General features: G+C 35.7%; 1 protein-coding gene across 2 annotated transcripts in view; it reads right to left on the bottom strand.

Annotated features, from left to right (window-relative positions):
• PTPN4 (protein tyrosine phosphatase non-receptor type 4) overlaps positions 1-25,645 on the bottom strand; it is a 111,111-nt gene that overhangs the window by 12,928 nt on the left and 72,538 nt on the right. The window contains exons 13-24 of one of the 2 annotated variants that reach the window (XM_050339554.1): positions 25,575-25,643; positions 18,778-18,912; positions 17,350-17,508; positions 12,188-12,347; positions 9,197-9,280; positions 9,057-9,113; positions 7,530-7,686; positions 6,052-6,218; positions 4,508-4,598; positions 4,361-4,422; positions 3,175-3,321; positions 727-855 (exon numbers count right to left, since the gene is read on the bottom strand). In XM_050339554.1, coding sequence (XP_050195511.1) covers positions 727-855; positions 3,175-3,321; positions 4,361-4,422; positions 4,508-4,598; positions 6,052-6,218; positions 7,530-7,686; positions 9,057-9,113; positions 9,197-9,280; positions 12,188-12,347; positions 17,350-17,508; positions 18,778-18,912; positions 25,575-25,643 — 1,417 coding nt within the window. Of the gene's footprint in view, positions 1-726; positions 856-1,457; positions 1,583-3,174; positions 3,322-4,360; positions 4,423-4,507; positions 4,599-6,051; positions 6,219-7,529; positions 7,687-9,056; positions 9,114-9,196; positions 9,281-12,187; positions 12,348-17,349; positions 17,509-18,777; positions 18,913-25,574; positions 25,644-25,645 lie in introns of those variants that run through there. The other variant, XM_050339555.1, reaches the window with a different exon arrangement.

Below are 25,645 nucleotides of genomic sequence, written 5' to 3'. Positions count from 1 at the left end.
TGCAAATCAACTAAAAGGCAGCTCTATAAAACTGTCCTCTCATCTGTTAACTCAAGCAGTCAGAAATGGGTATGTGAACTAAATTCCAGATACTCATTTCCAAACATTTCTGAGATTGAAATGCTAGCTGGGGAGTCTCTGCAAACTATACATGCCCTGAAAATCATGCAATGCATGTTCAGAAAGGTCCTTGTTTACATATAGTCACCAATCCCCACTCATCTTTCTCTCAGCAGGATTTATCTTCCATCTACTTTCACATATTTTTCAAGACAGAATTACTAAGACTTGTTTGCCTGTACAAAGACAGACTTTCAGTTGCAATGATGAAATAACTCTCGTGTCTCATGTTCTGAAAACATCCAGGGAATAGCAAAGTTCTCAACTTCTTTAATTACTCTTTTTCTTTGGCCAGGGCATGAAAGATACCAGTAAAGACTTTTAAGACAAATGATGTATCTTTCATGTGATTTAAAACCAATTAATATGATTAAGAAGAATGAGTCTTCGTGATATTTTTGCTTATGAAAGGTTTGTTATCATTCCAAGAGCAGAATTTATACTAGGTAAGTACATGACAATATGAGTCGTTTTCTAAAGGCTTCTAGAAACAAACAGTTCTATTTATATGGATATGCCACCAAGCTGAAAAGTCTAATTAACTATGTTTTAGCTAATATGCAAGGATTCTGCAGATTAATAAGTAAAAATATAGTATGATTTTACCTCCAGATTAGTCAATGTCATTTCTCGAAAGACATAAGCAGGATTTCCTTCTTCTGAATGGCAGGTAATCTGGAAATTCCCATATGATGAGCTTCCTGATGGCTCTGGCCAGTACTGATGGCATTTAACCTAAGGTCAACACATTTTTAAAGATGCCTCTGTTTAAATTCAGAGTATTGTTTTCATTCTTTCTAGTTTTTATATCTGTGTTTGTTAAAGATTACTTTGACCATTTTGTAATCGCTATTAATTTACTTACCAAATAGACTGCTACCAAATTACTGTATAAAATAAGGTATCACAGAGATTTTCTAGTTCTCTTTTCAAGAGGACACATGTACCAGATCTTGCAGTTAGTTTAACTGAAGATAAATGCCTTTAACTTTCATTATAATTTAAAAAAAAAAATCTATCTATAAATATTCCATCTTAACACTTGAGTGACAAAGATGCTGCCTTGTAAATGTTTCTGACCTCCAAAATCCTGACCTGCCCTTCTCAAAGCACATTTATATGAGAAAAAAACAAATAATAATAAAAAAAAGGAGATAAGCAACAAAAAAGTTGCTAAGCTAATGCAGAAATTAGGGGTGGTGAAGATGGTGGACTTCAAAGACTCTCAATCAAGTCATCAAATGTGAATGAAAACTTCAAACTCTACTGTTTTCTGATAAATGGCTTAAATGCCTAATTGCAGAGGTCATTTCAGCTCAAGTGTACTTTTGTATTTCCAACCCACCTGGCGATTCTTTAAGAGCAGCCAGATTTGCAGACTTCCTGCTCCACTGAGACATCCCGGCATGCAGTGATAGTGATGTCAGTAGCCTCATGATCAGCTTTAGAGCAGGGAGTCTGCCTATGGGTATAAGACAGATAAGTCCTTTTATTTCATTATTAAGCAGCTCTCCAAAGAACTCCACAAATATCATTATTGAAGGGGTGGGGGAACCTCAGAGAACTGCTATTGCAAGTCTGTTCTTAGCAGATCTGCAAAGAAAACTCAAATTAAAAGGGCACTTGTACTGAAATTCCCTCTAATCGTGTTTATTTGGGAGCAAGCAGCATCATCCAAACACTGAGTCACTGAAAAATGGTTTAAAAATGCTGCAACTCCCCTTCAATTATTTTAATTGTATTTACAGGCCTGACCTCCCAGCAAATACATGGTTGTTAAAAACTCAGAATATATACAGACAGCTGAACTACAGTCTGAGTTGATCAGAACAACCAAAACCTACTATAAATCTATCTTCAAAAGAAATCCTGAGCGTGGAGGAATTCCACTACACTGTTATTCCAGACTATCATTTCTGTCCATACATTTAACCAGCCAGTGCTACTGTGAATGCTCCAGACTATAAACCTACCCAATAACTCTGGAATTACACTGCATGTATTACCAGACTTGACTGTTTTGCCTGTCTCCAAAGGATAAAGTTGCATAAAACCCAAAGCTATTAAGGAGAAACTGTAGTTCAAAACTAAACCAAAACCAAACCAACCACAAAATACACCTGAAGTCTTTAACAGCACCATACACAATTATTTTTAGTAATTCAAACCTCTAATTACTTTATTAGTAGTACTCTATTTTTACACATTTTATATGGAAATTAAAGGACAATGATTCTCTCATATGATTAAACAAATGTTTATAGCCACAGAAAAACATTTTATGGAAAATCTTAGATTTCAAGTTTTAAGAGAATTCCTTGATAAGACAGCCATCCAGACATGGGATCTTAATACTACAAAGCTGTGATAGGGTGTCATAAAAATTAATTTCACTATCTATCAAAAAACTAATCTATGAAAACATTAAACTTCTTGGAGTTCCTTCATTTGAAGTTTGGAGAAAAAAATTCTATGAAGGTAAGTTCTATCTGCTTTTCACTTTACAACAAAGAATCAAACAAAGCAGCCTAAAGATATTTTAAGAAATACATTAAGATTTCATTGCATTTCAGAACTGAACAAAGTTTAAATATTAGCGTCATTAACAACATCCAAAGGTTTAAAATCTAAGAGTCATCATTGTAAAAGTACTAGGAATGCACTACCCTTATGAAAAAGGGTTATAGAACAGTTTAGGTAGGATGGGACCTTTAGAGGCCATCCAGTCCAAGCCCCTGCAATGAGCAGGGGCATTTCCAGCCACATCAGGCTGTTCAGAGTCCCATCTGATCCGACCTTCAGTGTTTCCAGGGATGGGGCATCTACCACCTATCTGGGTAACCTGTGCCAATGTCTTACCAATCCTCATTGTAAAAATCTCTTCTTCATAGCTGGTCTAAATTTACACTCTTTTAGTTTAAAACCATTTCCTCTTATCAACCCTTGTCACATTATATGCCATAAGAGGTATATTCCTCTAATCTTTTAAAGGATAGTCACCAACAGCTTTTTAAAAGATTATGTCAGTGGTATTTAAGGAAATGTTTTACTTACTCTTCCCCGTTCAACTTGAGTCGTTAACATTACAACCATAGATGAGCCTTGTTCCCAAGTCATCTGCCAAAAATCAGGACATGTGTTCGGTAATGGACCTTGACAAGCAATGTACTGGTTTATTATCGTGGAAGAAGGGATTTCCATCTAAGAGAAGACAAAGTCATTATTTCAATTCCTACAGCAAATGGAAGTCAGGCATCAGTTATTTACTGTTCAGTAACTAATACATTAAAGAAGTATCCATGACATTAATTCTATTTCTTAAAGGTTAGTAAATATGGACTAGCACAGATAAAAATTCTCCAAGTGTGTCACATGCAAAATTACTACAAACATTCACATACACTTTACATATTAACTGACAGGTATGTTGGGGTAGGCAGTAAGGCTGTGGAGCCTGACCAGCAAAGAAAGAATGTAAATAAGAAGTGAACATCCAATCATATGTGAAGGCTGGTTATATATTATAATAATAGAGCTAAGTATAGTTTTGGTATGTAAGATTCTGCAGACAGTGTGTGAGTGCGGATGGTGAGAACAAGATGAAGCAATAAAAAGCTGAATGTAGGACATCATCAGAAAGGTGTCTATTTTTTATTCTCATGGTCGTCCTCAACATACTACAACAAGTTGCCATAATCAAGATTAATGGTTCAAAAAAGAAAAGGCAGAGCAGTTGGCAAATAATTCAGGTACAAACATTTCTTCCTCTGTGGAGTTTTGACACTAGCTTTTAAAACATTGATCTCAGAATTTAATATCTGGTTTTTTATTTTAAAGTAAGTAGCTGTAATTTTGTTGTGGTCCAAACCACCACACTAACAATGGAAAAAAAAAAAAAGGGCAAAATAAAGTGCTGGCACATTAGACTTTCCTAATGTCAAACACTACTCTCACAAATGTAATCAGCAAAGAAGAACTAATTCCTCTGGAGAGGGCTCCTGTTAGCATTTTTTCACATTCAAATGCAGGGCTAGACTTTAGCACTTATGAAAACACCTGCCACAAAACATTAGGAAGTAACTATATCTACAATAAAATTTCAAACCATTTGACTTACAGGTTTAGCAGCCATTCTAGGCTGAACTAGATTTATGAAGAAAACCAGGAATTATTTAATCAACTTTTTCAATGGAAAACTGCAAAGTTAATGTCAGAAATGCTTTTGAAAAATACTACTCACATTTATATAATTTGCATTGATGTAATCTTCATTACTTTTTAAAATAACCCGTGTAGCATCATCTGAAAAAATTTTTAGAAATCCGTTACTTATTTACCAGCCACAGCAAAATACTTTTAGAGCACACACACGAACAGACATACTTACAAGGCGAAATGTCTCTGTATCTATTTTTGGAAATGTTTTGAGGTAATCTGGCACAAGACATTGTCATTCCAGGCTTTTTCCTATACAGTTGCTAAAAGACAAAACTGATGGTCAGAACATAACAGATGCAATAGACCCATTATTATAATGTTTGCCTAAACAGAATTTTTTTCTAAAGCCAGGTACTTATTGGAACCTAAACTACTAAGTAACAGTAGCTTCAACAAACACAAAAATACTTTTAAAAAGAAAGCACTACAAATTTAGTTATGCTGTGGGATCACTGAAAATGATCAAGATGAAGCCATAAGTTGCTTAAGGACAAACTGAACATTAAATTTCAAATTTCCATAAGAACATTAATCCAGAGAAAAAATATTGTGTATTGGTAAGGGAGTTGACTGATAATGACATTCCACTTGGTAATTTGGGGCAAGTAGATTGTGCTGTGTTATGGGCATCTGCCTACATGGCAGTTGTCTAACTTGGGTTTTTGCCTTCCTCCCCTTCTTCCCCCCAGATATCCCCCTATATTTCAATAACTGCAGAGCAAATCCTGGGTTACCTCGTGCTTTTCCCACACAAAATCTCCTCGGAGAGGTTCCTGCCCTCTCATGCTTTAGTCATGCACTGTCACAACCCTTTTGCTACAAACATTATCAGTGAAATGATCCAGGTTCAATAAAAAACACTTTAAAACCTTTGGAACCTGCTAAGGAGACTGAAAATGTATGTTTAAGGAGAATTTTAAATAACTTTGAAAAAAACGGTTCTTTCTATATATAAAAGTAAATTTTACCACAGTTCTTAATAAAAATATATTTTATAAATATATGTTGCATAATAAAATGTTAGGTCTCCATTTGGTGAGGAATTCACAGAATTCACACCGCTGTGTTTTACAAACCTGGTTTCCTGCTTTAGGCCACTTGATTTCATGCATAAAAGATGGACTATCTCCAAGGTACAAGTTGGGGCTAAAGAAAGGCTATGGCAATCAGCATTTTAGGGCCCCACAGAAGTCCACTACTGTTCTGAAACAAGCCATTAAAACCCAACTATTTATAAAAGACATAGTTACATCAACCCTTAAGACAAGGGCTGTATTTTCCATCGGTTATTTTACCTTCCCTCACTGAGAGTGCCCATAAAATGTCAACAGCTCAGGTGTCATTCAGTTCCTACAGCAACTTATATAGGGAGTCAAAGTCTGAGTACAGAACATATATTTTGGTAGACATTCTTCAGTCTTTATGTCAATGAAAGTATTTTATTAGCATGTTCCTGATAACCACAAAGAGTGTAAGTAATCAATAAAAGCTATTTATAACACTAAAAACTGGTATTCGGTATTTGTAAGTTTGCACGTACAACACAGGATCGATTTTTTCTTTGGTTATTTTTCTCTTGGAGAGTGCAAGACAACTGTTTTCCTAAAAGATGCTGACACTAATGAAATTTAACTGAAATCTACTCTGTTTAAAATAATTACTATCCCAAAAGACTTGGAACTTGCACACAGGTACAGGCAAGACAGTACTCACATCAAACTGAGCCAAGACAGTTCCAGTGATAAGCCCCTCTGCTAACTGAATCATGGATTCCCTCAGAGCATTATCATCCTGATGGACACCATCGAGTGGAGATTTCTCAGGGATGTACTGGAAGTCAGGCTCACTCTCCAGCTTCTCTTCCACAACATCATAGACAGCTAGAACAAGCAAAGGTATGAATGCTCTGACTGAACATGCTGTTTGACAAGTAAAATTAGCTCTAAGTCATTTATTTAAAACAGCAAAACCCCCAAATGTTTCTCCTGTAGAAAAATCCACATTTATTAGCACACTGATTTTAGTCCCCATCAGCAAGGACAAGGAGCCTTTGCTGATCATTATAATTCATGATAAAACTATTTTCTTGGTTTAGTAGTAATTTTAAGTGAAAGCACATCACTCACAGCTAAAATTTTGATCAAAACTCACGTTATGCCCTTGCCTTGTCTGATATAAATCCCTGATCTCAGTCTCGCATCAGAAACAATATGCATCTTCTATTATAAGAACAGAGACACACACTGTTCGAAAGCCTGTTTTTAAATTATATCCCACGACTGCAAAGGAGGAAACTGGTAAATCCTCACTTCTACAACTCACATGTTTTTATCCAAAGTTAATCAACACACAAGGGGAAACTGTTTAGTAAATTTGCAAACAAAGCTAATAATTTTATCTGAGAAAGAAAGTAAGCACAAAAAGCTGCAAGAGAACTTACACACTGAATGAGAGTGTACACAAGTAAGTGGGGAGTGCAAATAAGTGAATAAAGAAAAATTTTTTATGAGGTGGCTGAGGTATTCTGCTGAAGTAATTTCAACTACTCCAATTAAACGTCACTGTTTCTCATTTTGCTTTTTCCTCTCAACTGTATTATAACTGGGATGGTGCAGCAGAACTAAATCCAGTGCCCCTCTGCTGGGTATGGTCCAACAGAGTATTTTGTGAATATACTGCACAAGCTTTTATTTAGACTGCATTTTAGCACTTCTATTAAGCCTCCTCAAACAGAAATGTTACCATAGGCTTTGCATTATTTTAAAAAAGTATGGAAGGATTTTGCAAATATTGACCTCCAAAGTCATCCAAACACTGAATATTTGGTATGGGGGGTTTTGTTTGTTTGAGCGTGGTTTTTATTTTCCTTAAGGGAATAACAATAACTTCATGAAACACATTCAATATCCATATAGGTTTCTGGGCATTTTTATCAATGAGAGTGAGAACAAAATTTAAATTAGCTCTCTGTTAGAAATATTTGATGTCTGACTTTTTGATTAGTTTTCAACACTTAGTTACACACAGCTCCTTAGAGTATAGGATCAATACACTGTGTTGATGCAATTCCTTTTCAAGGACAGGAGTTCTTTCTTACATGCTAAGCGTTCCATCCCAGGACACAAAATGGAGATTAGGAAATAAGAGCAAGGTGTGGATTCTTTTTTTATTATGATGTACAAACTACTCACCATTGGGTCGAACTAGGAGCACAAGTTCCCCTGAGTGTCTCTCACAGCTCGCTTTAATGAACATTACAACTTGATCATGGGTGTGTTCTGCTATATCCCTGCCGTTAATCAGTACAACCTGGTCCCCTTCATTCAGACGAGGGACACAGAGATCAGCCTGCAAGGTGGGGGAAAAAAACCAAAACCATCAGCAACACAAGCCATTACCAATTTCTTACCTTAAAGTAACAACCTAAAGTAACTATACTTGGGGTCTTGAATCCTAACAGCCTAGTTCCCATGCTTTGCTGCTCTGTATTCAAATGACAAACATGTTACACAATACATAGGCAGTACCATTCACATGAACAAACCCATTTGCAGCTGGCAGATGACTGTCATTGTAACAGATCTTTCAGCAGCTGTTACTCTACTCCTCGGCTAAAATAGAAAGCTCCTCTGTTTGAATCACACTTTGTATAGGCACTTAAAGAGCAGGATGTTCTTATCTTTGGAGAGAAGGGAATAACATGGCAAACAAAACCTTGTCCACATCAATTCCACAGGCTGAAATGCTTCAGGTGTAAAATATCACAATGCTAATGGCAAGAGTAAGGCAAGGACTGAAGACAGTGCACAACTCCCAGTAATCCCACGAAGGGGAATTGGGTCATAAAAATTGTTATTGTAATCACAGTCTAAACACTGCTGCAGAAAAGAAAGAGCACAAGCCATCACCAAATATCTTCTCCCTACTGGGTGAATGTTTAAAGCCAAAATTATTCATGTTATTAAATATTTCAGGGATAATAATTAACAGGAACAAGAATAATGATTTTAACAAACATTTCAATAGTTTCAAACAGTCAAAAAAAAAAAAAAAAAGAAGAGAAAGCTGTACTTCTTAAATGTCAACAAATAAATTGTTCACTCTACCCTTACTCAGAAAGATATAAACAGAGCTGACTCCAATCAGTTGAATACCAGGTCAGTATTTCTGGCAATAAACTGACCAAATATTGTGCCTACTTTGAAGACACTGTTGATAGTCACTAAACATCAGTAACAACAGACAATCAGACCTGATGAATCATTCATGATGTCTGATTTTAATCTACATCTTGGCTTTACTCAGTTACATCTGTCACTAAAGTAAGAGATTTGCTATTTTAGTTATTTTTAACACTCTTTCAATACATAATTTATGTCAAATTACTGAATCTCTATATTTAAAAAAAGTAATAAAGTAAATGTATTTTTAGGATGACACAGCTCAAGAAACAGTGCATACTGAGCATCTGTAATGCCCTATAATTGTCAGAAATTAAACTTTGTTTCAGTAGGAAGAAATTGCTTTTGAGGATTGAAGAACTTTAAAAGTATGTTATGCAGTCCCATCAAACTCTTACTGCACATAATTTGCTTTGTTATGATAATGTTACAGCAAAAGCAGACTCTCATAGGCAGCTATGAAATAAGTTAGCATTTTGAATACATCCTTCAAGATACACCGATATTGCTACCAAGTTTGCTTTTTGATAAACTTACAGGTGTTCCTGGAGCTACCCTGGACACTATAACCGGCATCTTCTGATCATATCCACCCTTTAAAAACAAATTAAATTAGTAACAGATCATGAATGTAAAAAATAACCTTAATAAACATGAAGGGAATGATGTGCTCTTACCTTTACATTGAAGCCAAACCTTCCATTTTCATCTGGTTTCATTCTGATCATAACAAGATTGTCATGGGGGACACCACCATTGGGCTAGTAAACAAAAATTATATTACATTAACATCTATTTTGTTCACAGTTAAGACTTTGAGGATATTGTATCTAATAATTCTGCAGTTCCCTCATCAAATAATTGCTCCTGGACACTTGAGAAAACATCAAGTAATAGCACAAAAATCTTGAGTTTTGCAGAAAAGGGGAAGGTCTTGGATATAACTAAGTTAAAGGTGTGTTCGGTCAAAGCAAATTCAAAGTATAAAAGAAGATTAGAAAAGACTAATTGGCTTCAAATAGCCTTAAGAAAAACAGCTTACTAAACTGAAACTCCTTAAATTTATTTTAATTAAGACAGTGAAGAGCTGTAATAAAAATGTAATATGATGAAAAATAACTTGAAGGTGTCCCTTTGTTTCTATTAACAGCAATATGCCAGCAGTAAGCAAGGGCAAATTTGGCAACAAAATCTTGGTTCCATATCCTTTATTCCATTTCCAGGGTAGTGGAGTATGAGCTGTGACACATGCTCTGCACTGATTCAACTCTGACAACTTTAGCTGCTTTCTTCTTGGTTTTATTCAGACCACAACACTGTTAAAGGAACTACCACTAAGCTGAGGAATACTAGATTCTTTTTAATCTGAAAGACATCAATTTAATGTAATTGCAGTGATTTTTAGTTTGTTCTCATCAATATTTACTTCACAGACTCAGCATTAGCTAGTATTTCTAGTTTCTACAGTGAGGATTGTACAGTATTGAAGGAATCTGTTTCATGCAAGTTTTCAATGTTTCCAATTATAGCCAAAGCAGAAAACTCGTATTGAGAAAAAATAAAATAAAAAAAAAAAAAAAAAAAAAAAACAACAAAGCAAAACAACAGAACATAATAAAGAGAACATTTTTAAATGTAAGAAAGTTCCAGTCCTGCAGGTTCAATAGGTTAGAAAAGTCTGTACAACTTGGCTCATTAAAAGTTAACTCAATTCCAGGTTTTTTAAGCTCTTGTTCTTGGTTAAAACAAAACCAAATCCCCCAAACACATTCATAGTAATGAAAAGATGAAACAATTTGGGGAAGGAGAGGAAAGTAACAGCATAAGATATGTTGAGAATGAGAAGTAAGGGTGCTTAGGAAGCCTGACCACGTGCCAATCATTTCAGCCTGTGTGCACTGGCATGAGAGATCAGACAGAATGAATGTGCTCACCTGCAGCGTTCAGCAGCTTCTGTGCCACTGCATTCCCCAGACAGAAAGGAATTATGAATTTCCTGCTTTAAGAGGCTCTTCTGAGCCAAAGTTTATAATGAAAAATATGAAGAGAGCACTGTATATCGTCATTAACCTGTTTGACTGAGGGGACTCTTGGCCACACCTGTTTTCAAATACTTCTGACATTCTCAGACTGGATACTTGGGGATTACAGATGGAGTAAAAAGTCATCATTCCCACACCTGTCCTACTACCTTTCTAAACAGACTCTCCATACGTAAAACAGACAAAGGAAATTCCACAGCTATATGAAGTCAGAAGAGCAGAAGACTTTAGTGGTGCAGGAACCTGAATTCTGGTCAGAAAAACAACTTTGAAACAAAACCACATTCCAAATCCTAAACTTCCAGTTCCACAAAATTTCAGTCATGCTGTGTTCCTTCTTCTCTAATCCCCAAAATAAAAAGTCATCAGCAGACCACATTAGATCTTCAATTACAACAGTGCACTGCCTTAAGCGAGGCAGCATAAATTGGAGCACAGCAAACAATCACACTGACAATGCACACAGAAAAAAGAATCTCATTCTCACACAGCTGTGTTGGTTTTTCAGAATGAAAAGGAGTTAAAAAAACAACTGAAAGTTATTTTTGTCAATTTGGTAAAGACAACTGAATACAGGGTAGAAAAACTTGATGACTAAAGTAGTGCTATCGTTCAAAACATAACAGTATTTAATATGACTCAGGTAAGCACTGGCCAAAGACAAAGCTGTTAAAAACCCTGCTTCGTTATTTAATTAAAACAAAAATTTTTACAACATTCCTCAGATGCTCAAAATTTTAAAAGTTTTGCTTTTGGGGTCTTTTAATAAAACTCCAGCTATGAAATTAAAGAGGGGTTTTATGGGAATCTTAACTTTTTATAAGGCTTACAGTTCAAAATGCATGTAAACCAAAGGCATTTCTAAATATCAATTTGGGGAATAACTCATAATTTTGAATACCTGAGGCTGACAAAACTGTGTACACAGTATTGCTACTGCACCTAGATATTAAACAGCTTTCCCATCCTGCAAAACATTTCTTGTCCCATATCAGTATAAAACCAGGAACCACTGGAAAACTTCTGGAAGGACAAAAATCACAAAAATGGTCACTGAGATCTCACCTCCGTCACATAATAATCACCTGACTAGCTTACTAATCTCGCACGTGCTTAAATGTGGGAAAAGGATGTTTGCTCCTGTTTTGACATTTGTTGTCACAGGCCTCTTGCCAGAGTCTCTTTCTTGGAAATTCTGATAAGAAATGCAACCACAGAATCAAGAAGCTGCTCCTGATAAAACCACTCCAGAAGCTGGTAGGCACTTTCAGGTTTAGATTTTTTGATAAAAGCTAGATTAAATACGAATGGCAGTGTCTGCAATGTCGTCTTTAAAACTGATGGTAAATGAGTTTTCAAAGAAGAGGTTACATAGAAATTTCTGCATCTGCTTAAAATCTGATGCTCAAAATGTTTGCAAAACCATCCCGGTGTAGCGATTTGCTGACAACTGACAAAGGACTACTCCAGCAAGTGGAAAAACCAGCAGGAGCTAGTGAAGGGACAGTATGTTTAATGAAAATGCTGCAAGGTAAAGCACAAACACAGCAACTCTCTGAAATGCATCAGAACCAAGGTCACATTCTGATTAAAAGTAGAATGGTTCAAATGGATTCAAAAACTTACTGTGGATTTTTCTGGTGATGCAGGAACATCAAATGTTTCATTAATATGGTTATCCAGTTCTTGCTGTGAGTGTGAATGATGAATTTGGTTCCAACTGTTCTTTTTAAATTGTTTGGGTGGTAATGCAGGAGGCTGCCCATCTATAGGAGTCTCTTGAGATCTAAATACCAAAATAGAAGTATGAAGTGGAACAATCAAGAAATATTGACAGTTCTTTCAGGGTTCCAAATAAACTGAAAATGTTAGGAGAAACTCAAGATGAGAGATGAATATGTGTGTATATTTTTAGAATCTTAAAAATGCAGTGTGACAGAATATATTGCAAGTGTATGTTTGGACATGTTACTGCTTTTTTCTTGACAAGCAACTGGACACAGAACCAATAAGTTAATCTTTTACCCATGGCTTTTTTTAAAAAAGGTTTTAGCACGCTTTACCCACTTAATAGTTAACCCACTTTATATTGGAATAAAATTCACTGTATTTATACCTTGCACACATTGCTAAAAAAAAACTTCTCCAAACTGATATGTCACTTAATATGTTTTCCTCAGTAATAAAATAAATAGTTTGCATTTTTAATTAATGCCTGTAATTTAAATCATAAACAGCCACAGGGAGCATAATACAGTATTACCACACTACTTTTTGGCTTTTGATCTTAAAAATAGGAAAAAACAGGAGAGCAACTTGACGATAACTCAACTGCGCCCCTGAATTTATTGGAAAAGCCCATTAGAGATGACAGTGTTACCTTTTATTTTTTCAATTTAAAAGTATATGGATACATTGCAAGAGAACTCCAGTCTATTACCCCTCTTGAACGTACTCCCCTTTGAAATGTGTAGCTTTGAAACACTTGTAAAAATGGCATTAATCACATGCATTTCTTAGTTGAATTACAACACCATTACTGAAGTGAAATAGCAGGAAGTTCTGATTCAGATCTGCAAGCACTCTATTCTAGATTAATAAAAATGTTCACTGTGTTTTTGTATAATACAGAGAATTTCCTTTATTAGTCCTTTTGGAATAAAAGCTTAACTGTATAATTTGTATTACATAAATATATGATTCATCTTTCATTATATGGATTTATATTTAAGAATTAAGAACATTTGAAAAGGCCCAAAAGGGCAGCTACCTCATAGTTCCTATTAACTCGGTTTGAATGCCAGTTTCTAAATACCAGCAAGGATACATGCCTTCCACCCCATTAAAAGGTGCTATTAAGTAATTTTACAGCTTAAAACAACAGCCCACTGATACTGGTGGCAAAGCCATGAACCACCGAGAATGAAGTTGCAGGTTACAGCTAAATCTAAAGAAAATGCTACCACCAAAAATGGGTGTCTCTGTTTTTCCACCCACACACCCATGGCCGCTTCCTTGAAGAACTGGTGCTCCTCCCTTGGCTAAGGCAGCTCACACCAAGCAACCAAAAATTCACTGACTTTTTGGACAAGCCTGAGTTCTCTGCTGGTTAAACAAAGTGAATTGGTTCATCACAGGGTCAACCACCATGTGGGGAGGAAGGGACACTCCCAGAGCAAAAGCAGGACACTGCCCCTTTCATTCTCAGGAAGCTGCAGAGGTAACTCATCCCACAACCTCCCTCCGAAGCACAGGTAACCACTGAGCAGCCCTACTGTGCTCACTGGTCTTGCTTCAGTGAACTCTTAGCAGGGCAAGACTCTCAGTATGAGACTGCACAACATTTCAAGTTGCTGCAAGTTAGAAAGCCTAAGTCACGTATCAAATTCCATACCATGTAATTTGTCTCCACACAGTTCAAGAAAAGCAGTTCCCAGGCACGGTTTAAAACAAAAACAAAAAATCTGAGCAAAATTTGCTATAGTGATTTCAAAAATAAAGCATGAACTTCTTTCAAAAAGTATGAAAAATGCAAAATAGAACACTTCACTTTGAAAGACCACATGTTTTCTGTTTCAGTTTTAAAAAAATTAGTCAATATTCTCAGAAAACAAAACTGTTAACATTTTTTGTCAGTGCATGAAAACAGCACATTTGAAAAGATCCTATTTTTCTAATTTTTTTCTTAATTTCAACTTTCAGAAAATATTTTTTTCATTAAGTGTTAAAAGGAAAAATAATGTACTAATTATTCAGTCTAATGTCTGAAAAACTTCACGTTCAAAACACACTAAGGAAGAAAAATAATATTTCTTAACACTTTTCAAAGCAAGTAACAGAAAAAAAAGAGTACATTTTCAGGATAAGCAGCTTTTCTAAATTCATTTTTGTGGAGAGAAAAATACCATGATTGTCAACATTTGCAAAACAAATCCTCAAGGCAGCTATAAACTACTTAGACATCGACTTACAAAGGTCACCCAGAGATTTTTAGCTGCCTATGTATTCATTCATTCATGTCTGGCCAGTACAGATTATTCAGCCTTTTAAGTAAAGGGCAACATAGTTATGTATTTTCCTGCAAACAATTACTCCTGAGAGTTATAAACCGAATAAAAACAGGAACAGAAAACACGAGTAGAAGCACAAAAGAAGTGATTCCGATAAAAGTAGAAGATGGATCTTATGTTTGACTTGATGTCTGTACATATATGTCAACAAACACAAATAAATTCCTACTGAACATACAAACTTATAGAAGATTTGAAAAGTTACTTAAATGAGCATTTTGCAAGCAGCGATGCAAGTACTGTAATATATTAGCATAATGAATTGTGAGAACTAACAATCAAGCCTTGGGCAAAAACTTCACTGCTTTGTATTTGCCCAGTCAGCTTTGAATTTCCTTATGAATGCTCAGACAATGGCAGTGAAAGCAGCCTATTTTGCAGGCAAAGCAGCTCTCTGTTACTGAATTCAGCAATTTACATAATAATAAAATAACACACAGCCCTGGCACTGACAAGATTTGGGTATTTTTGTTACAGATATCCGGTCTGATCTTTTTAATATATTTAGCAAAAGTTTCAGACACACCCCCATAAATTTATTAAACTGAACACTTATCACGTGCTTGTGAATTTAAGGTTATAACTACCTTGGGGAACTACAAGCACTTATCTCTCAACTTAGCTTTGAATAGCACATGCAGATGAAGAAAAGGTGTGCAATTAAAGCTTATATTAGCTAAGCTATAATATCCTCCTGAACTGCACAGAAACTGCAACTTCTTTTGCTATGTTGACTCCAAACTCAAAAGGATCACTAAACCTCTTGCCTATCAGGATAGCCCCTCGGACTCTCTTACATGCGTAAATTTGACCAATAAATAAAAGTTTCCTAAAAATTAGAAGATGGACTCCCCAAAAATCTTTTCACTCAGAAAGATCAATTTTTTTAAGAAATAGCTTTTTGGACCGTAGAAAAGTATAACTTAAAATTATATAGCCTGTATGAACTTCATGCCTACTACTTTCCCTCATAAATCTCAAACCTTGAAACAGGAACATCACCTGAAACCTTCAGAAGACCCTAATGGGGTTCATATATTTTTGACAGTCAATGTCCTCATTCTTAAAAATCTCTTATTCTAGATATCTATACAGGGAGATTAAATTTCACTTTTAAGCTTCCAACGAGGAAAAAAAAACATAACAAAACAAAACTTCCCTAAAAATTACTGATGGAAGAGCAATCCTTTTTCTGCTTGGGCACAAGTAGTGCAAAATCATGAAACAGAACAGCCATAGTTGCACAACTAATGTACAAAACCACTTCCCCTCTTTTTAAGACTCATTTCTATGGTGACTTACACAAGAAATCAGGTAACAAATAAACAAACCCTAAGAACACTCAGGAAGTCTGTACAATTTAAGAGTAAAGGCATATGAATAAAAGAGAACATTCAAGAATTGTGCTTATTTCACTGTATCACTGCCATTCACTGAGTGTTTTTCATAAACTGACTTCAGTTGGAAATCTTGGAACAGAAGGAACCTGACCCTGTGTGGCCTTTGTACAACAAAACTCTAATATGAGAAAAAACTCACAACTGTTCCAGTTTTGAGAGTGCCTTGACGTGAATAGGTTAAAAAACCCACCAAAAAAAGGAGATTTTATATTATTAGGTCAAATCACTATTATATAACCCTCAAAGTTGAATAACTAGCTGAGGGTGAAATTATAACTACTGCAGCCTATTATGAAAAGTGTCATGTGCTATTTTACAAAACTTCAAAAATTTTGTATTCTATTTCCTTCCCCAAACTTAAACATAGATGGTAAACTGAAAGTACAGTCCAAGCAAGGTTTTAAAATGTGTTTAAATACCTACCCAGATTCATTTTTCTTGAGACACACCATTTGCTTATAAACATGTGATTATGTATGTGCTATTTTACAGTTCTCAAATGGTTTTGAAACCATTTGCACAATTTCCCTGCTAAAGGAACTTATACAAATTATGAGGGCACATCTGGCACTGCATGTATAGTTATACATAAGAAGGTACAGTGGCAGTGACAATAAGGTGTATATTGCATCTTTTTCCCCTGATTCCTCTGTACTCTAGACACAAGTTATTGAGTATTTCAAGGCTTTAAACAACTCAGCATTTGTTTGTCTTACTTCTGAACCTCACACACAGTAACAGTTTTTATTTTGCCCACCATAGCATAATAAGCTTACAGCATCAAGAATATTCAGCATAATTGGAAAAAGGAAAAATAAGCCTGTGACTGCCATCTTAAAAGAATAAAGATAAGCTCTATAACAACATATGAAAACATACTGGCAACCTCCAAATGCTGGGGTGCCAAAAGGTATCTTGGCTAAATAGTTTGTAACGGTCGCTCATACTTCTGTGCCTTAACAAAAAGCAGGCTTATATCACAAAACAACAGACTTCAATCTATCAAAAAAACCCAACTTTCACTTCCACATCCAGACACTGATGGTCACATTACAGCAAACCCACAGCTTGAGTGGGTGGGGGTACTGAAATCCTGAACCTGGAGTAGGTCAGATATAAGTCTTCAGTTCTGTATCATTTAATTTTCACAATAAGACCTACACTAGTACTCCCTAAACTACAGCCACCTTTTTATTATATTGCCTGGCTCTCCCCGACCCCAACATTTAACAGTAAATTCTTCAAGGTCAACATTTCTGACTTATTTTCAGAAGCCCTGCACGTTCCCAGACAGTAGCCCGGGAAGAAGAGAACTTACGGTGATGTTTCCAGTATGATGCTGTTGGCCTGGGTGGAAGATGGAGATCTGTGATTTACAAATACTTCACTTGGGGATGTGTGAACTACATGGTCCACTAAATGTCCAACTGATGAGGGTCGTATCCGGGCTCCTTCTTGAGTGAAGGCAGAGTTGCGACTAAGAGGGAAAGCAGAGCAGTGCAACATGACAAGAATATTACTGTTAATCTACATTTCTGACACCACCTACTAGAAAAGAATGCTAAAAAAATTATTTCCTCTCATTGTAAGCACATGTTCATACACAAATTTTTATTAAATTATTAAGTTATTAAATTAATTAAGGTTTCACTGAAGCAATTATGTTGTCAGATCAACATGTTATATTTCATAATTTTATTTCTGAAAGTGTTCAAAAATTATTTTAATAAACACTAAATGTCTACTTTTAAAATTTATTTATTTTTAATTATAGAAGCCCGAAAGCATTATGGTCCAATCAACAGACTGACAGTCCAGTCAACAAGAATAAAAATGGATTCCCCAGAAGACAAATCCTGGCTCTGTTCACATCAGAACTTAACCTGAATTCATTAAGATGAACATTTTATCCCCTGCACCTTCTCCTACATGAATCATAACCTTTGCACTAAGAGTGTTATCATTTCTGTGACCCAAAATTTTCCCATTTGAAAACCAGCACAGTGACACAGGCACCTTAAAATTCTTTTAAAGATGCATGACTAAGTTTGTTATGCTTTAAGCATCATTATTACTCAATTTTTTCAGCAATTTTTAAATGCTACTGATATTTACAATAATAATCTTGTGAATAATATGCTGCAATGCCAAAGAATCTTCAAATCTTCTGGTTTTTGCAATACAAAATTGGGTAATACCAATTCTTAAACCAGTTTCAGCACACTGAGAAAATTGGTCACCTTCCAAAAGAAATCAGGAATGTCTTTTCACTAGCTATAAACATAAAACAGAAAGCTCTATCATGTGAACAATGAACATGGAAGGGAAATGCAGAAAAATTGAGAGGAATAAACCTGCAAGGATGTCCAATTAAGTAATTTCCTCCAATGTTTTAAGAAATGATATTAAACCAAAACAAATTATTTTAAAAATATCACACAGATTTTATTATCAGGGTCTTTTTTAGCCAAATTAATAATTTAGTTTTAATTGTGCTTGAGAAAACTTAAGCTCTCAAGTTTAGGGTAGTGTGATACATCTTACATTTTTTTCTAGGTTGACTGAGAAACACCTAAAATTCACCCCTAAATAATTTCTTTTACCTGAAGCTAAACGTTCCAGAGAATTACTTGGCACAGAATTATTGAAGCTATTTGTCTCCATCAATCCTTTTATTACACAAGTAGGTCACTCACATTAGAGGCAGACAGTTACTTCTAGGAAGAGAAGATTTGGTGTTACTTACTGATTTGGGGTTCCAGGTGGAGACCGTGATGGCAGGCTCTGCGTTTCCAATCTATCATCAGACAGTGAGTTCCTACTCACTACTTCCCAGTCCATCCCACTCATTAATTTCCGTGCCAAGGGTTTACTGGGGGATCTAGAGGAAGAAAGTAAAATGACTAACCAAAAGTTACTTGATGTAAGAACAAAATTACACAAAATTCACCACAATTCAACTGATGTTCAATTGCAGGAAAGTAAATGATGTGTAAGATATGAAATGTAATAATTCAATGCTATATTTACACAGGTAGTTCTGTATTTTCTCCATCAATTGTACTTCAGTTTTTGTATTTTGAAAAGAACACCAAAGAAATAGTCACAAACTACTGCTGGCTGTGAGAGAGGCAGGCAAGATGGAATATGAACTCACTAAACTTCCTCAAACTTCTAATACCTCAAAGACAGCCTGACTCAGAATACTCATTGAGATGTCTGAAAAACAAAAACAAACAAAAACCCCCCTCTAAGTAACACAACTATTTAGCCATCTCGTGAAAAACAAAGCAGTGAAAAAATCAGTCCAAAAAAACTCCCAAAGACTTTGAAGAACTGAAAATGGGGAATCATCAACACGGACACCGAGCTAGCAAGTTTTGTTTACATATCAAGAATTTCCTTAAGTGCTTTCTTCCAGAACATATTTGATCACTTGTAAGACAGATAAAAAAATACTATTTAAACTTCTTTTTGAGTAAATGAACTTCATTTGGTTTTGTACCAGAAATATACTTCAGGTTAAAGGTTATTATCACCAGTGTTTTTATACAAAAGGAACTGTATTTTCTACTTGGTGCCCTTTCTTGAAATTAGAGAAACATTTGCTTCCCATTCTCCAGTCATGCTAGGATGCCTACAATCTCCTGCTGTTTCTTTCACCTATTTCTTAAGCACAAATGAAACCATACTTGCAATCTCTCATGAAATACTGTATTTCCCTTTTATACTGGAAATCATCAAATGAATCATCCAAGAACTGCGGTTGCTTTTTTTCTCAGCATCGCGTTGGATGGTTCAGTCATCCTTGAACTAAACATACCCTGACTTTTGCTGTTTGTTTTTTTAAACTAGAATTCTTCAGCTAACAAAAAAAAAATACTTTTAAACAATCCTTTTATGTCCTGCATATTTTGTGTTACCAGGTTTTTACTTTACTCCTACTACTTTGATGGTGCTCTATTGTTCAAATTTCTCCTCTATCATTACCCAACCCTCTCTTGTTCCAGTGATACTTCAGTCCTTTGTGACATGATAATTTCATTTCCATTTGCCCTAATATTCTATCACTGTACTCTCCAGGTTTGCACAATGAGGTGAAAACATATTATTGTATCAGCAGTATAGCTCCATATACCCAGATCACAAAATAATTTCTGCCTTTACTGTCCTTGGGATATACGCTAACTGTTCTTTATCTTCATCATTATCACCTTGCTGATTTACTGGAAGTGCAACTCCAGAAAGAAGGAACTTTGAGAAATTGAGGAACTACTTGCACACAAATTATATCTTCTGAAAACAAGAAACTTGGTTACCAATATATTTTTGCTTCTGACGGAACTTAAAACTCAGTGCAAGCCACCACCTTGAGCAGATTGTTCTCAATATTATCAAAAATGTCTACAACAATAACCAGCCAAGCATTACATTGAATAATCTAACCTCACATGCAGAAATACATAAGATAGCAACACTGTTTGATACCAAAGCAGTGGTGGTCTGTGTGTGGAGGGTTTATTTTTATTTTTACCTCATCAAGCAGTTCTGAACATGTATTGCATTCTGCTTTGCTGCTCTGAAGACTTACTAAATAACACCTGACAAATTTCAGGCAGTTAAGTGAGATGGGCTACTCTAAATAATACTGTTTCTGGTGTTACTCCACCTGGGGAAAAAAGTCTAATAGTATATTGATATTTGTAAAGAGGGAAAATATCAGTTATTTAATTCCTCGGGAGAAATATACCTGGTCTCTTAGCATGCTTCATGGTACCTAAGGAGTATTAATTTGATTCAAAAAGTAATTAGCTTGATATTGTCACTTAAACCAACATTCCAATTCCTGTAATTTGCTTCAAATGTGAGCAACTCTAACCACATAGGTATTTTTCTTTCCAAAAGCAGTTCTGAACAGGTAACCAATAGAAGAAACCAGTAGAATTGACAGGCATGTCTGGTTCTATCCTTTCCCTATTCTCTTATTAGTCAGTGCCATGCTTAGCTGGACCCTTCTCACAGGTTTGTAGCCAGTGACAGATCAGCACCAAGAGCCAACTCCATCAAAGGGTGGATTCTACTAACCAAAGAACAGGAAAAATGCAGAGGACCGTAATACATCCAATGCTGAATTAGGTAAGTACAGGACTGCAGGTACAGGAGTTTCTGACAGACATGTAAAGGCAACTAGTGAACTTTATTTTCCTTCAGTGGAAAAGCAACAAGTGGAACACAGGAAAGTTGGTGATGAGCTTTTCTTTTTTTTAACATGCAACAACAGTAAAAGTGCACCATCTTTGCCTGTGTGAAACTAAATAAATTACATATAAGTATATAGGATGGGGGAAAAGTCCAAGTTTTCCCAAAAATTACCTTTTTGACTGCTTCAAAAAACCCCACTCATTGTATCTTAAGTCATAGTTTGTAACTCCGTTTATGCAAACTTCCTCAATCTACACATCAAACGAACACAACTCTGAAATAAGCAAAGCATCCCCTTCTTCCCTCTTACAGTATACAGTGTCAATAAAACTCACCTTTTACTGTGGATAGGGTCTGATCTTTCAGAAATAATACCTTACTAGCATGATAAACAGCTGCAGCATTTATCAGCAAAAGTTTCTTTCGATTATTTTATTAACAGCTCTAACCTCAGAGTCCCACCCACTCTTGTTTGTTGCCTCAATTTCCTGTCTTTGCAGAAATTTCAAAGAAAAAATTACCACATGGTAGCACTGAACTTCTTAGTGCTGTGGCTTTTTGATTTTAGTTCTCCTGTAAACACTTCTAAATCTAACAATAAGGTTTTTTTAATTAACATTTAAGATATGCTGTGAAATATTGCTAAAAATTTATCCTGTATCACTAATGTATCACTAATTTCTTACAATTATAAATAATTTTCTCATGTCAGAGTGCAGCTGAGGACATGAGAGGGGGGAAGTAAGATATAAAAAGCTTTGAAATGCTTGATAAAACGTTGAAATTCTAAATTCCACCTTCGCTCAGCCTGGATGCTTCTATTGCACCCAGCACAGGGCACTGACAGGTAACAGAATAAGCCATTTCCAGATTTAATTTTTGTTGTATATGCAGAGACATGCCCAAAAAAGTTGGAAGCAGTCCCATCAATTTGAGCAGGGGCAGAAACAGAAAACTTTACCTGCCCCCCAAATCAAAAACAGTGTTGTAATGGTACAGCAAATACAAAAAATCCCCCCCACAACTGAGTAGCAGAGATGAAATTACATAATGCAACTAAAAAAATGCACAACATTATAATTAGCTCAGCTACCGCACACAAAAGCTTCTGAAGACAGAATTTGTTTGGTACTCCACAGCTGAAGGGCTAAATTTTGGGAGGAGCTGGGAAAGAGCAAGGGTGCTGTCTGGGAATACAGGTGGGAATCTTTAAAATCATTTTTGTCCCTAAAAGAAATATAACCTGGAGCCACAGCCTTGCTTTGTATTTTGACAAGGAGTACAGGGAACACATTTCTCAGCAAAACTGGCAACTACTGCTTCAGACCAAGAGACTGACACTGTATATGAATCTGCAAGGAACATCACAAATGACATATGCAATTTTAAGCACCTCAGAAATTATTTAAATAACCTGAATAAGTGCATAGTTGAAGCAAGACTGAATTTTTAGAAACAATTCGAGATTGCATCTTAATGATAGGGAGTTTGCAAATACAAGTGACTGACACCCACTCCCTGTCACACAATGCACACTAAGTACCTTCCCTCAGCCCCGGTGCAGACCAGCGGAACTGAACAGAAATAAGAGTATTTTGCAGTGCCCTTTAAGAATTCTCTCAATTCATTACTTCACTGAACCTTTTTTACTCTTATTATCTACTTCTATTAAGTTTCTGGGAATTCTTATGGGGTTTTGTGGGTTGTGAATATCCTGCAACAAATGAGGCCAAGAGAACAGCTGTAATGAAAATAATAAAAAATCATCACCAAAACCTAAACAACTGCAGCAACAGTCTTCCAAATGCTGAATATGGTGCACAAAGATTAAGAAGATTAAGAAAACAGCGTCGACATAATGTATCAAATTTATTACAGAATAGATCCTTCACAGTAATAATTCAATTTTTAAAAATTAAATGTACATGTTTCTATGATTTGGGAAAAAAAATCATTCAGCTAATTTTAAAGTAAAATCCTGAGGACAAACAGCTAAACCTGCTGACTGTAGATTATAATTACTTGTTTTATTCAAAAGGTTGTTAAGAAATTTTCTTTCCACATCTTGTGCTCTGTATCTACATTCTGCCAGACTAACTGATCATTACTTGTAGCAATCACCATTTCCCAACTTAGAAAAAACAGATCACTCAAGTAGCATCTCAGTGGACCTCTCAGTGTTATTTCTTACTATGAAATGATTCAAAGGTTTGCTTAGATAGTATGTGCTCAAATAAAGCAGTTCCTAATTAGATACTGTTAAGAAAACCAAGTACAAACCTGGATAACTCCACAAAAACCCTGAAAACATTTCTTTTAGTCAATCCTAAATAAATCTGCTGATGTAATAATAATAAAATTATTATTTAAATTTGTTTTATGTGCCCACTTAATTCTCAAGAAAGACCCTGACTGTACCTGGTTTCATAACTAAAAGCAAGCAACACCTGTAGAACTTCCAGGAGCAACCAAAACAAGCTCACTGTTTGAGAGCTTAAAAAGCTGTTCAACACCACCATGACTTTGTTTGAGAAAGACACACCAAGAAAGAGAAAGACAAGATCCAGGAACAAACCCCACATTTTACCTGGAAAATCTTAAAAAGCAGAATTCATCCTCTGTATGAGTACACAAGGGCTAACTTCAACTTGAAATGCAGATGTTTAGAAGACAAAGAACTGAAGATAATGTTCTTAGATTAAACTTCTTGAACCATACAGTGTTCTAGAAATGTTTTCTATTTCAAGCTTTTTCACTCTTGAAAAGACTAAAGGTCTTTAAAATTGAAAATGCATTACTTTCTGACTGTGATGAGGAGGACAGAGGAAGAAGCAGTTGATTTATTAAAAGCCTTCCATGGTGTATTGGTTACAATATGCCATTAATTTCAGTTTGCTGATGTACCCATATATACCTCAGACATTTATCAGCCATCAACATTTCTAGGAAACTCAAAATGTGTGGATCAATGTTCTGTTCTTGATTCAAAAAGCAACACTGGAAAATAAAATTACTGAGGATGAAAGAGCCAAGTATTTAATTAACTAAAAAAGGCCAAGAAGATTGATGAAAATCAGAGCAGTTGTAGCCACAGCTTTCCATTTTATTGACTTTATCAATTTTATCCAACTATATACGACAAAATACAAGTAACCCCAGCAGCACTTGTTTGGTTGAGCTGCAAAGGGAAGAGTGCCATCTACTGCATAAGAGTTTCTGAAGTGATAAAAATACTCCTCAAAACCAAGTATCAGCTCTCCTCCATCCCAGTGACGTATGGGGAATTGCCAAGTTCAGAGTACAACAAGAAAAATAGTTTTTAATTGATTTATAACTCTAATTTAGAGAAATAAAACTCGGCTGTCACAGTGTTGAGTCTCCTGAGTACTACAAAAATTGCCCCAAGTAAAAATCTAACCAGATTCCCAAAGTAAATTAAATAGAGTAAAAAATAATTTTACACAGAAAAAATTGGTTTTATAAAATCTAGCTGCTGAACCAACCTGTCACAGCACTTCTGTGCCCCAGTCCTTCTGATACGGAGTTGCCTATCTGTGGTGTGGCCCAGCTAACAAACCAAATCATATTACAAGACACAGGGAAAAAGAAGAGGTGGGGTGGTTGGAGGGGTGGAGACAGGGCTGGAAATCAAGGCACAATTCAGCAAAGCTTTGAGAAATGCTGTTTGCAGGCTCTTGGAAAGGTTGCCAGGCTTATTACTGAAGTCTGTGAGCATAAAGTTGTTAAGGTTCCTTAAGGGGCAACTCTGCAAAGACATCTCTGATCTCAGCAGAAGAAGAAGCATAAAAAAGGCACACAGTATGCCTCCTCCCCATAAAGATTGTATTAATGATCAGAGCAGACTGCCTGATGGATGCAACAGCCATTTGATTTTTGAATGCTGTATCGTAATTTCTGAAGGAAGAACTAAAACCACGCCTTCACTGTTTTATTGTAACCACTAAACCCCTCAGGAGTCTGAAATGCAATTAAATAATATATTCTTGATTAGCCAACTACCCCGTGACCAAATACCCTCAAAAGCAGCTCACTCCCAGTCAACTTTTTCAGGGAAAAATACCTCATTGGGACTGCAGTGATAAAGCTGTTCTCACTGTACCTTATTCTAAAGGAAATAGACATGTAGATTGTTATTGCAGATAAAATATACCCATTAATTCAATATTTTATGGAGTATTTTAATAGCCAGAGACCATTCTTTGCAATAAAGACAGCAGAAAAAGGGCTAATACCTGTAACAACAAACGACACAGACTGAAGGCTATTCTGATTTTTGAAGATATATAAAGGGGGAAACATTAAAGAATATGAATTACTTACCTTGCAAATACCCTGTCTTTGTTTGCTCTTTCTTTACCATACTGAACAGATTGGACCTCTGTTCTCCCACT

The sequence above is a fragment of the Myiozetetes cayanensis genome, unplaced genomic scaffold (assembly GCF_022539395.1).
Source record: "Myiozetetes cayanensis isolate MyiCay16 unplaced genomic scaffold, myiCay2020 scf9, whole genome shotgun sequence".
Taxonomy (NCBI): Eukaryota; Metazoa; Chordata; class Aves; order Passeriformes; family Tyrannidae; genus Myiozetetes; species Myiozetetes cayanensis.
The sequence above is the reverse complement of the archived record's forward strand: the minus strand, read 5'-3'. Positions and strand labels throughout refer to the sequence as shown.